At 39.6% G+C, this 12,526-nt stretch overlaps 1 protein-coding gene across 3 annotated transcripts in view; it reads right to left on the bottom strand.

Moving 5' to 3' along the window:
- The window catches only part of UGGT1 (UDP-glucose glycoprotein glucosyltransferase 1), a 110,777-nt gene that overhangs the window by 8,027 nt on the left and 90,224 nt on the right, over positions 1–12,526 (bottom strand). For all 3 annotated transcript variants that reach the window (XM_039253202.1, XM_039253203.1, XM_039253204.1), the window contains 4 exons: positions 11,541–11,625; positions 10,186–10,368; positions 8,983–9,143; positions 7,156–7,270 (listed from right to left, as the gene is read on the bottom strand). In XM_039253202.1, the coding sequence (XP_039109133.1) occupies positions 7,156–7,270; positions 8,983–9,143; positions 10,186–10,368; positions 11,541–11,625 (544 nt within the window). The remainder of the gene's footprint in view (positions 1–7,155; positions 7,271–8,982; positions 9,144–10,185; positions 10,369–11,540; positions 11,626–12,526) is intronic.

Raw genomic sequence — 12,526 nt, 5'->3', positions numbered from 1 at the left:
TTGAATGCTGACAAAAACTGAGGACTGATGGATGTGGGGGGGGAGGGGGGATGGGCATGGAGGAGGGCACTTGTGGGGATGAGCACTGGGTGTTATGTGGAAACTAATTTGACAATAAACTATTTGTAAAAAAAATAATAAATTAAATAAAGAAATAAATAAAAGATGTCTCTTTTTTTAAATGTATATTCATTTTGAGCTAGAGCGAGAGAGCATGTGCATGCAAGCAGAAGAGGGACAGAGAGAGAGACAGACACAGAGAACGAGACAGAAAGACAGAAAGAGAATCCTAAGCAGGGTCTATGAAGTCAGCGTTGAGCTGGATGTGGGGCCTGATCTCAAGAGCCATGAGATATGACCTGAGCTGAAATCAAGAGCTGGACGCTCAACCGACTAAGCCACCCAGGTACCCCTAAGAGATGCTTAATTAATTCCTGGTGAGGTGATAAGGGAAAAGAGAAAGCACAGTAAACAATGTCAGAAAATTATAAAAGACAGAGAGGGGCTCCTGGGTGGCTCAGTCAGTTAAGCATCCAACTTCGGCTCAGGTCATGATCTCGCGGTTCGTGGGTTCGAGCCCCACATCAGGCTCTGTGCTGAGCCCCACGTCAGGCTCTGTGCTGACAGCTAGCTCAGAGCTTGGAGCCTGTTTCAGATTCTGTATTTCCCTTTCTCTCTGACCCTCCCCTGCTCATGTTGTCTCTCTCTCTCTCAGAAATAAATAAAGCATTAAAAAAAATTTAAAAGAGAGAGAAAACATCAGTATAGATCCAACAGACTTTAAAAAGATAACTGAAGTGATGAAAGCATTCTGGCTCTTGATAGGCATTTTCCTATCTGACTGTACAGTGCACTTACAATCTGAACATGTCACTATATATAAATTATATCTCAATTTTATTTTTTATATATTTTTAAATTATTATTTCTGACAGAGAACAGAGCATGAGCGGGGGAGGAGGAGAGAGAGAGGGAGACAAAGCAGGCTCCAGGCTCTGAGCTGTCAGCACAGAGTCCAAAACAGGGCTCAAACTCACAACCTGAAAAATCATGACTGAAGCTGAAGCTGGATACTTAACTGAATGAGCCCCCGTGACGCTCTTATATCTCAATTTTAAAAAATGAGAGGGTAGTATAAACAACTTCATGATGATATGTTAGTAAATTTAAAGACACCTTAACAAAAACATTGATTAGTGTATAGAAAATGTGAACAGTCCCCTAACTCTCAAAGAAACTGAAGTCATAATTTAAACACAAAGAAATTTCTACTAGGCTTCACTAGTGAATTCTACCAAACATTTAAGAAAGAAATAAGGCCAATCTTACACAAACTTATTACTGGTAAATGAGAAAAGAAAAACACAAAACCCAACTCATTGTATTAGGCCAATACAGCCTCAATACCAAAATCTGACAGATATTACAAGCTAATACCATACAAAAACATAAATGCAAAATTCTTTTATTGTATACTAAGCACAAAAAATCCAGGAATATACTAAAAAGAATAATGAATCATGATCAAGCTGGATTATATAATTCAGAAATTATATTTAGGTATAAATTAAACTATATTTACAGAATAAAAGAGAAAATCATATCATCTCAGCAGATATCAAAAATGTACAAAATTTAACACAAGTGATTTAAGTGGCAAACTAGACTTGTGGTGGTACGGCCTGGGGCCTGAAGCCTGGGGCTAGGGAGAGGCGGGGCCTCAGGGCTGCGGGGCCACCAAGTGTTTGGCAGGGCATGAGGGAGGGCCAGGCCGGGCCCCAAATGAAAAATAAAATAAAAAATAAAGTAGGAAACTAGGAATAAGAGGAAAACTAGGAATAAAATTCCTTAATCTAAATAAGGGGTATCAACAAACTATATACAATAAGCATCATACTTAGTGGTGAAATGCTAAAAACTTTGCTTCTGAGTCAAGAATGTCCACTCTCTACGTTTCTGTTCAACATTATGGAAGTCCCAGTAAATAACGAAAGAAAAAAAAAATTATGTGAGATTGGAAAAGAAAAAATAAATTGCCATTATTTATAAGTGATATGCTTACGTATATAAAAAATACAAAATATATAGAAAATATAAAAGTATATACAGATCAGTAGATCATACAACAATGAACCAAAACCAATTGTAATTCTAGATACCAGCAACAAACAGAAACAGAAGTTTTTAACGATAACTCTTTTTTTTTTTTTTTTAATTTTTTTTTAATGTTTTATTTATTTCTAGGAGAGAGAGAGAGACAGCTTGAGCAGGGGAGGGTCAGAGAGAGAGGGAGTCACAGACTGAAACAGGCTCCAGGCTCTGAGCTGGCAGTCAGCACAGAGCCTGCCGCGGGGCCCGAACCCACGAACCGCGAGATCATGACCTAAGCGAAAGTCGGACGCTTAACCGACTAAGCCACCCAGGCGCCCCATTAACGATAACTCTTAACAGAGATGTACAAGATCTCTATGAGGAAAACAATGAGAAATTAAACACAACCCAAATATAAAATCATCAGTGCGCCTGGGTGGCTCAGTTGGTTAAGCATCCAACTTCAGCGCAGGTCATGATCTCTCAGTTCATGAGATTGAGCCCCATGTCCAGCTCTGTGCCAACAGCTCGGAGCTTCAGATTCTGTGTCTCCCTCTCTCTCTGCCTCTCCCCCACTAATACTCTGTCTCTTTCTCTCTCTCTCCCTCAAAAATAAATAAACACTAAAAAATGTCAAAATATCACAATAAACAAATTTTTAAAAAATAAATAAAAAATAAAATCCAGGAAGTGTTTTTTTCCACCTAAACTTGACAAGCTCATTCTAAAATGTATATGGAAAAATAAAGGACAAAGAATACTCTAAGACATTCTTGAAGAATGAGGTAGGAGGATTTGATTTACTGGATATCATAACTTACTATATACAGAACTACAGTAAATTGAGATATTTGTGTATAGATGTTAAGATAGACAAATAGGTCAGTCAAAAACTAGAAGACCCAGAAACAGATCCATGCATACACGAGTACTTCATGTTGGACAAAGATGGTATTGTAGAGCAGAGCACTTCATTAAACAACAATAATAAACTGATATAACTGGATATGCACATAAAAGGTGAAAGTTGAATTCTCTCTCACACCATATATAAAACAAATTTCTACTGGAATATACATTTGAATGTGAAAGAAAAATAAAGCTCATATCTTAAAAATGTCTTTGTGACCTTAATAGGGGTTAAAAAAATTAACCAAAACAGAAAACACTGACCAGCCTGACAACAAAAGATATCATTAAGACAGTTAAAGTAGAAAATTTTGCAACACATACAACAAAGGATACACTATTAGTATATATAAAGAATGCCCATAAATCAAGAAGGAAAATTTCAAATAACCCAAATACAGTAAAAACTTGGATTGTAACTTGCTCTGCGAGTGTTCTGTAAGATAAGCAAACATTTCTCATAAATTTTAACCTGATAAACAAGCAGTGTCTTGCAACATGAGTAGTGTGTGATGCTGAATGTCACATGAGCACAACTGAGTCCATGATTCTTGAAATTCACTTTGATATAGAAGTGTTTTGGATTATAAATATGTTTCTGGAACAAATTATGCTCGCAAACCAAGGTTTTCCTGTATTTAAAATAAGCATATCACAAGAGAATATCTAAATTACCATAAATACACAAAATGGTACACCACTTCATTATATTAATTATGGAAATGCAAAATAAAACCACAATGAGGAGCAACATCAACAAAAACAGCAGAGTGAGGAGCTCTGAAAGTCCACCACTTGATAAAAGCAACTAAAAAGATGACAAAAACAGAATCAACTTTTTTCGGAACTCTGAAAATTAACCAAAGGCTTGCAGCAACCCAAAAGCAGGTATAAGTCAACAGAAAATGATTGAATGTTGATCAGAACAGTGAACTTTCAGGAATTTGGACTTCTCCTATTCCCATTCTCCTGTTCCCCATCAGTCTCAAAAACCAACAGCCTGCACTCCCCTACTGGAGTAAAGAGAACAAGGCTGCAATTCTTTCAAGCTTCGTTCCAAAAGTGGAGCCATCATTTGAAGCCTGTACTATATAGGCCTGTCTCTATTCAAAACCACTTGAAACTTACCCCATGCTAAAAGCTTCTCCCCAGCAGCCCTTGAAGACAGTATTAAGCTTTCTGAGGCTGTCTGAGATGTAGCAAAGAATATATTAGGCAAAAATCTTAACAGGAAATACTGAAGAATGAGATATCCATAAGAGGCTTTGAAAAGAAAAGACAGATTCCTGGGAAGACAAAAGGCCATGCGCACATGTAAGGCTCTGAGCATGCTCTGCGTTGCATACATAAGTAAGAAAGACCTAATAGAGCCATAAGCTCTCACCTTCATCCTGAAGCCCTATGCAACAAAGAAGTGCAGGCTAAGGTACACTTGTAAACTGCCTGGCTGACCTTTGAGGATGTGTCCCAACACGCACCCAGAGGCCTTTGGCAAAGACTGGAAGGAAGTCTTGGTGGTTTTGAACACTTAAGAAAATCTCTGTCCAATTTTAGTTGATCACTAAGCTGAGCAGGCAGATAAAAAATGCAGACTTCACAGAACTGGTTTAGAAGTCCCAAAACAAACAACTACTACAATAAGCATGAGCAACAAACCCTGCGGAGGGGGGAAAACTGGTTTCTAGAGTTGCCACATGACATTACTTGAAATGTTCAATTTCAACAAAAATGAGACATGCAAAATACCAAACATACAAAACCCATGTACAGGGGGAAAAAGCAATCAACAGAAACTATACTTGTGGAGGCCCAGACACAAGGAATTTATATGAGGTATCTTAAATATGTTCAAATAGGAACAAAGGAAATCATGTCTAATAGAACTAAAGGCAAGTATGGGAATCATGTGTCAAAAAATTAGAGACTATTAATAAAGAGATAGAAATTATACAAAAGAATCAAACAGAAAAATCTATTGTTGAAAACACAATAGTTTAAATAAATGAAAATTCACTAGATAGGTTCAACCACAGGTTTCAGCAGCAGAAAAAATAATCAGGTGATGTGAAGATAAATCAATTGGGATTTTCCAGTCTTGAGGCTATCCACGAGCAGAAAGAAGAATGAAGAAAAATAAACGGCTTCAGAGAACTGTGGGAAACCATTAAATATACCAACACACACAATGGGAGTCCCAAGAGAAAAGAGGGAGATGCAGAAATAATACTTAAAGAAATAAAACTTCTCAAATTTGGTGAAAAACATTAATCTATACATTCAAGAAGTTCAATGGACTCCAACTAGGATAAACTCAAGAGACCCCACCTAGCTACATCATCAAACTACCGAAAGAAAAGACTGGAGATGGTGACTTGTCAGATAAGGGATTCTCAAGATTAACAGCTAATTTCTCATCACAAAACATGGAGGTCAAAAGGCTGTGGGACAGTGTATGCAAAGAAAAATATGAGAAGAAAAAAAAACTGGCAAGCAAGAATTTTATATCCAGCAAAACTAATAATCAAAACAATGAAGGAGAAATTTACACATTCCCTAAGAAGTCTGTAGCTCCAGAGCCATTCTCTCAGAAATACTAATGTGAGTCCTCTGGCTGAAATGAAAGGGCTCTAGACAGTAACTCAAATCCACATGAAGAAATAAAAAGCACCAGTAAAGGTAAGTACATAAATATAAAATATAAAAGATAATATCAATGTATTTCTTGTTTAGAGCTCCTTTTCCCCTCTGGTTTAAAAACAATTACCAACAGTAATAATTATAAATCCGTGTTGATGGGCATATAATGTATAAACAAGCAAACTATATGATAATGAAAGTATGCTGGGGAGGATCACAGCTCCATAGGAACAATGTTTTCGTATATTATTGAAATTAAGTTATTATTATTTTTTTTAAATGTTTTTTATGTATTTCTAAGAGAGAGAGAGAGAGAGAGAGAGACAGCGTGAGCAGGGGAGGATCAGAGAGAGAGGGAGTCACAGAATGAAACAGGCTCCAGGCTCTGAGCTGGCAGTCAGCACAGAGCCCGACGTGGGGCTCGAACCCACGAACCGCGAGATCATGACCCAAGCGAAAGCTGGACGCTTAACCGACTAAGCCACCCAGGCGCCCCGAAATTAAGTTATTATTAACCCAAACTAAATTGTCATACATTAAAGTGTTAATGATAATCATCAGGACAACCACTGAGAAAATAAATAAAAAATACATAGAAGAAACAAGGGAATTAAAACAGTAGATGTAAATCCTACCTCACTAATACTTATATTAGACATACTTGTGATACACTCTCCAAATAAAAGCCATAAGGGATGGCAGTTCACATGTACCCAACTAACAGACTGACAATAAGTAACAGTCAAAACATGGAGCAATGGGAATTCTTACACAGCCGATGGGCACATGAATTAGAACTTCTTTGGAAAAGTGTTTGGGATGATCTAGTGAAGATAATACACAAATCTGGTAACCCAGCACATCCACCCGTAGCTGTGCACACACCTGAAATACGTGTACAAGTGCAGCAACACAGGTGCATGAGCATCACAGCAGCAGTATCCATGGAGGCAAAAACGGAAAACCACCCAGCCTAGAGTACACAAAACGAGGTACCTCTACACACACCGACATGGATGGGTCACACAAATGAAACGTTGAGCAAAAGAAATCAGACTTTTAAGATACAACTGAGGCAGGGAGGAAAAAAAAAAACGGGCAACACTAAACCACAGTGTTTAAGGATACATGGTAAAGTAGTAATTCTATACAGAAGAGCATGGGGGTGAGTACAGGTCAGGATGCGGGAGTTCAGTACTGTTCCACTTGGTGAACTGGATGACGGTATACAGCATTAGCTCGGTGGTAATTCGCTGATGCATGTGAGTATGTACATATTGGCACAGTTTCGTTTTGTATGCTTTCTTTTATGGTGCTAAATACCACAATGAAGATTTTAAAATGTTTAACACAGACTTAAGCAAAACAAAATGTGTGAAACTAGGTATCCAAAACACATTCTTGTCCATGAAGAGACAAAGCAAAACAGAGGAGAGAGTTGAGAGGAAAATAATAAATTTCTGGCAAAATACTGCAAACCCGTCACTGCAAGTGTTAACGAAAAACATAGCCTCTTACTTGATCAAGATTTGAAAGGCTGTTAGGATCCTGACTCAGACCTTGGTACTGTCCTCGGAGTCGGTCACCAGCAGCTATTTTCCTAAACTTCTTCAGATCCACCACATATAGTGCACTGGATAGAGAAGAACTACTTGTTACAACCATGGATTATGGCAGAAAGAGTAACCAACCCCACTGAACAATGGTCACCAGGTAAACAAACATTGTGGCCTCTCTTTGAAAAAGTAAGCTGTGGCCTCCAGGTGGAGCTATGACAGGAAATTAATGCAAAATGCATACTCTGCCATAAGCTCTCTTTCGTCACTCTTTCTTAATCAACTGCCCCCCTTATTTAGCTGCCTTAAGTCTCTGACAATAGGAAACTTCTACCAAAGGTCAGCAGATTAGGTAATAAAAGCTGACCATCAGTCTAAAATAGCCTTATAATGTTTTTTTCTTTAACATTTTTATTTATTATTGAGAGACAGAGAAAGACAGAGCATGAGCAGGGGAGGGGCAGAGAGGGGGAGACACAGAATCTGAAGGAGGCTCCAGGCTCTGGGCTGTCAGCACAGAGCCTGACGTGGGGCTCGACTCACAAACCGCAAGGTCATGACCTGAGCTGAAGTCGGATACTTAACCAACTGAGCCGCCCAGGTGCCCTGTAAAATAGCCTTATAATGTTTTAAATGTTGCTGGAAAACAAATCCCACACCGTTATGGATCTTTTGGACCAAGGACATAACTAGTGATAAAGAAACCCCCAGGGGCACCTGGGTGGCTTAGTCGGGTTAAGCGTCCGACTTTCACTTAGGTCATGATCTAGCAGTTCGTGGGTTCGAGCCCCGCGTCGGGCTCTGTGCTGACTGCCAGCTCAGAGCCTGGAGCCTGTTTCATTCTGTGACTCCCTCTTTCTCTGACCCTCCCCTGCTCATGCTGTCTCTCTCTCTCTCCTAGAAATAAATAAAACAAAACAAAGCAAAACAAAACAAAAAAAAAAAAAAAAGAAATCCCCAAACCCCAACATTTATCTCTGTACATGCTGCTTCCTACATATCCCCAGACCTTCCATATCTTCCAAACCACACTGCCAAGAGCAGATAATGCAATGCTGCACAGTCTGACCTAGGGGTTCTACTTCTAGGAATTTGTCCCACAGACATATTTGAAACACACCAAATGATGTATTTAGTTATTCACCGTAACACTGTATGTCATAGCAAAAGGCCATAAATAACCCACATATTCCAGAATAAAATGCAGATGTAAGAAGGAAGGTCTCTCAACACACTGACATAAGATCTACTCGAGACAGTAAATAAAGGAAGGCACAAAACTGTAAATATAATGGTATATTTTGTGTAAAAAAAGAAGTCTAGTTGTTAAGTAAGAATGAAGAGACTCTAGGGGCTCCTGGGTGGCTCAGTTGGTTGAGCATCTGACTCTTGATTTCAGCTCAGGTCACAACCTCATGGTTCATGAGTTCGAGCCCCGCATCATGCTCTACACTGATGTGCAAAGCCTGCTTGGGATTCTCTCTCTCTCTCTCTCTCTGCCCCTCCCCTGCTTGTGTGCTCTCTCTCTCTCAAAATAAATATTAAAAAAAAAACAAGAAACTTTGGAAGGACATACTGCAGTAAGTTAATAGATGATGTCATCTGCACTGTTATAGGAGTGGGAATTGGGTTGAAAACAGAATTGGGAGGGCTTCTTATAGTATATGTTTTATAATTTTTATTTTTGAGCCACATTAATGTATTACCTATTCACAATTTGAAATATGTAAAATCAATTTTTTAAGAAAAGAAAATCAAACAGCATTGGGAGTACTCCTTTTTTCAGTACCTGATATGATACTTTCGCCCAGCCAAATGACTGGCCCAGTACCCTGACTTCCAGAACCTGTATCCATCCATTTCTTTTCGGCTATCACAAAAAGGAGTATAGCCATAAGGAGCACCGTCCAAGTTGAAATCTCTTAACTCTTTCAGATCTGCTCGTACGATCTGGAGAAAGATCACAGGTCATTTGTTGAACAGCCTTGCACACAGCAGTTTCCTTAAAGCACACATAGTCTCACTGAGACATCACACAGGGCAGCTCTGAGGTTAGCGGCATGGGCTCCAGCAGCAGACCAGGTGAAGCCCAGATCCCCCGGCTGGTTTGCGGCTGCCTTCACTAACACGGAAGACCCTTTGTGTAGTCGTGGCACACAGTACTCTAAGGGTTCAAAAAGGTGGAAGTGAAACATTTACACTGTTTAGCTTCTCTGTGATGGAGTTTCCCCAACGGTAAATTGGAGACCTCACAGCACTCCATGAATTAATATATGGCATGGAGCAAGTGCTCAACAAAGATTAGGTGCACTTGTATGAGGACCCAGGAAGCCTGCTCCAGGTCGAGTGGCTGTGACACAGGGAGGCAGGGGAGGAAGGGAACCCCAACAAGGTGGATGAAGTTTCTGGACGCATGGCCTCTGCACACGTTCTATGACTTCCATCCAGATGATTACCTCAGGTTTCAGCTGGCTCAGGGAAAGGAGGAGGTTGTAAAGGAGAACTATATCAACAATTTTTGAGTCTGTACGCTCTAAGATTACAGTGTGTTCCTTTCAAGTCAAATCTTGACATGAGGAAGAATATCAGAGGAATTCCAAATTTTCAAAGCTAGGCATCTATCTGGTAGAGCTGTCTCTCTCTTACCATGCCAATAACTCCTAGCTTTTGGGTAATTAGAGATGATGGCAAACACTGTCAAACCTCAATCTTCCAGGTTTTAGTCTGTACATTAAATGAATTAAGACACAAAATTACATGCATGATGTAATCACAACTATGTAAAAGAGGCACAGGAAAAAAGATGAAAAGGAGATCCATCAAATGCAAATTTTAAAAGTGACCACACCTGGGTGGACCTTTTCATATATTCTAAATAATGTAACAGAAGCATGTATCCTTCTGTAACTAGAAAAGTAAAATCATTTAAAAAGGAGACGGAAGTCTAATTTAATACAAACTGTATAAAGCTGGCTTCTAAGAGCTTACTTACCTGATCAGCATCCACAAACAGGAATTTGTCAACCACCAGTGGGAAGAGCACGTCCAAGAAGAGGATCTTATAGCCCCAGATGATGCGCTGTTTCTCAGTCTGCTGATGAAGCCACCGGGGCCATTTGTACTGAACAAGCTCATACTGGAAATTGTATTCATTTGCCATATAAGGTATGAACTCCTATTTTTGGACACACAGAACAACAGACAACCATTTTTATCTGACGAAGAAAAGCGACTCTAATGTAAGTCAGCCACCATGATTATGGCACAAGTAAAGCATATTTACCACAACAGTGACTTAAAAAATACAGAAATCTGACCCTGACTCACCTGTGACTAAAACACATATAACTTGTCAAAAACCCCATTTCTTCAGGACTTCTGATTACCATGTGGAAATGACAAATCTTTCAGTGAAGACTTTTAGGTTTACGTGTGTGCGTGTGCGTGTGTGTGTGTGTTTTATGGAAATGAACTTTATTTGTCAAAACTTACAGTAAAACATGTTCTGAGCTTGACTCAAAGCCTTTCTCAGACCTGGGCCTAACCCAGGGAAAGACATGGCAGATCCAAACATTCTGAATAAATGTGTTTTTAAGTTTTTCAGATCCTAAATACAAGTACCTACAGGGGACCAGAAGTGAATTCATAAAAGTTGTTTAGTAACTTCTATAGAACCACAACAACAAAAGCACAAACAGATCAAAGTTAGATGACAAACATTAACAATGTAAATAAAGCGGAAAACTTCCCAGGCCGGTGTTTCATGCTGTACAGACAAAACGTCACTTCCAGCGATCACTGCTGTTCGCGAGACAACAAACAATCCTCCCCACTGGAAACTGGCACTGCGCCTTCCAATTAAACTAGAATATACACGCTCAGAGGAAGAGAACAGTAGTTCATCAAAACTAGAGATTCAGGGGCACCTGGGTGGCTCAGCTGGTTGAGCTGATTTGGGCTCACGCCATGATCCCAGGGCTGTGGGAGCAAGCCCCACGTCAGGCACCGCACTGAGCGTACAGCCTGCTCAAGATTCTCTGCCTCTCCCGCCCTCCCATAGCCCCTCTCTCCTGCTTGCACTCTCACACTAAAAAATTTTTTTTAATTAAAAAACATACAAAGATACAGATTCTTGTTACCCAAACTTCAAATAGGTCATAATTTTGTGTTTGGTTTTATAATGACTGTTCCCCTAAAACAGTCCAGGCTAGAAGACTAATCAACACACAGTATGCACTGAGCTATGGAAACCCAAGAAAGGGAAGATTTTAAAGTCACACAAATAACAGAAGCAGTAATAAGTATATTGTACCATTGTATCTCCTTTCCTCTCTCATGAGAACAAACCTTAAATGTGGGTGACAGATAATTCTTCAAGAACCAGAATTTCACAGGCGTCTTGGTATTCTTCAGTACTGACAGCATCATTATACTGTCAAACAAAAGCAAATAATAATCAATAATAATTTTCCAATGCTTTTTAATCTCAACAAAACTGAACAGAGTTGATTTAAGACTGCTAAATGTTTTTCACGGCAAAGCTAACTGATGGCAGAAAGAGACTCTTAGTGATGAAAAATGGAAAACTGCACTCATTATAAAGTTATCACTGAATGGAAAAGAAAGAGTATTTCTCACCTATAAAAATATACCTGACAAAGGCAGATGTTTTCATCCTGTTACATCTTTAAATACTCTGCCTCCTGAACTGTCATATTAACTAGGGTACAAATGAATAGTGGAGGCTGCGGCTAACGGACTACATGGCTCTGAAAAGAAAACCTGGAAGCCGCAGCAGCTCTGTGTGACTGCACTGCCCCACAGCCTATCCTGCAGACCTGCTAGCGAGGAGGGCACGAAGGGTCAGGGGATGGCATGTGGCTACAGCGTCAGGATTTCCCTACTATGAAAACACATTGAATCAAGGAATTAAATTGAGTTATTACTAACATTTGACATTACTATTTTAGGTCAGTTATTATTTCTTGATAACAGAAGGTCAGACCTGAATAAAACTACAGCTTAATTATTTGCCATACTAGATTTGTCATGGAAAATTAAAAGTAAAATGAACCCTGGCATGAGGAAAGTCACTCTCAAGCAAAGGAGCATATTCACGGCCGAGCCTTTCTCCAGTAGCCACTGCGTCAACCAGCCCGTGGATACAGTCTCTACTTGGCTCTGGCTGTGTGACCTCAGGCAAATCTCTTCACCCCCTGAATCTGTCTGTAGAACAGAGGTCTTCTTTGTGAGAACTAAGATCACTCCTGGCTCTATGTGCCTATGCATATCTAGGCAGGAGGTCACTGGCCCTGGTCCACTCTACTCTCTGT

The sequence above is a fragment of the Hyaena hyaena genome, unplaced genomic scaffold, assembly GCF_003009895.1.
Source record: "Hyaena hyaena isolate Hyena2069 unplaced genomic scaffold, ASM300989v1 scaffold_441, whole genome shotgun sequence".
Taxonomy (NCBI): domain Eukaryota; kingdom Metazoa; phylum Chordata; class Mammalia; order Carnivora; family Hyaenidae; genus Hyaena; species Hyaena hyaena.
This window is presented reverse-complemented; position numbering and strand designations above follow the sequence as displayed.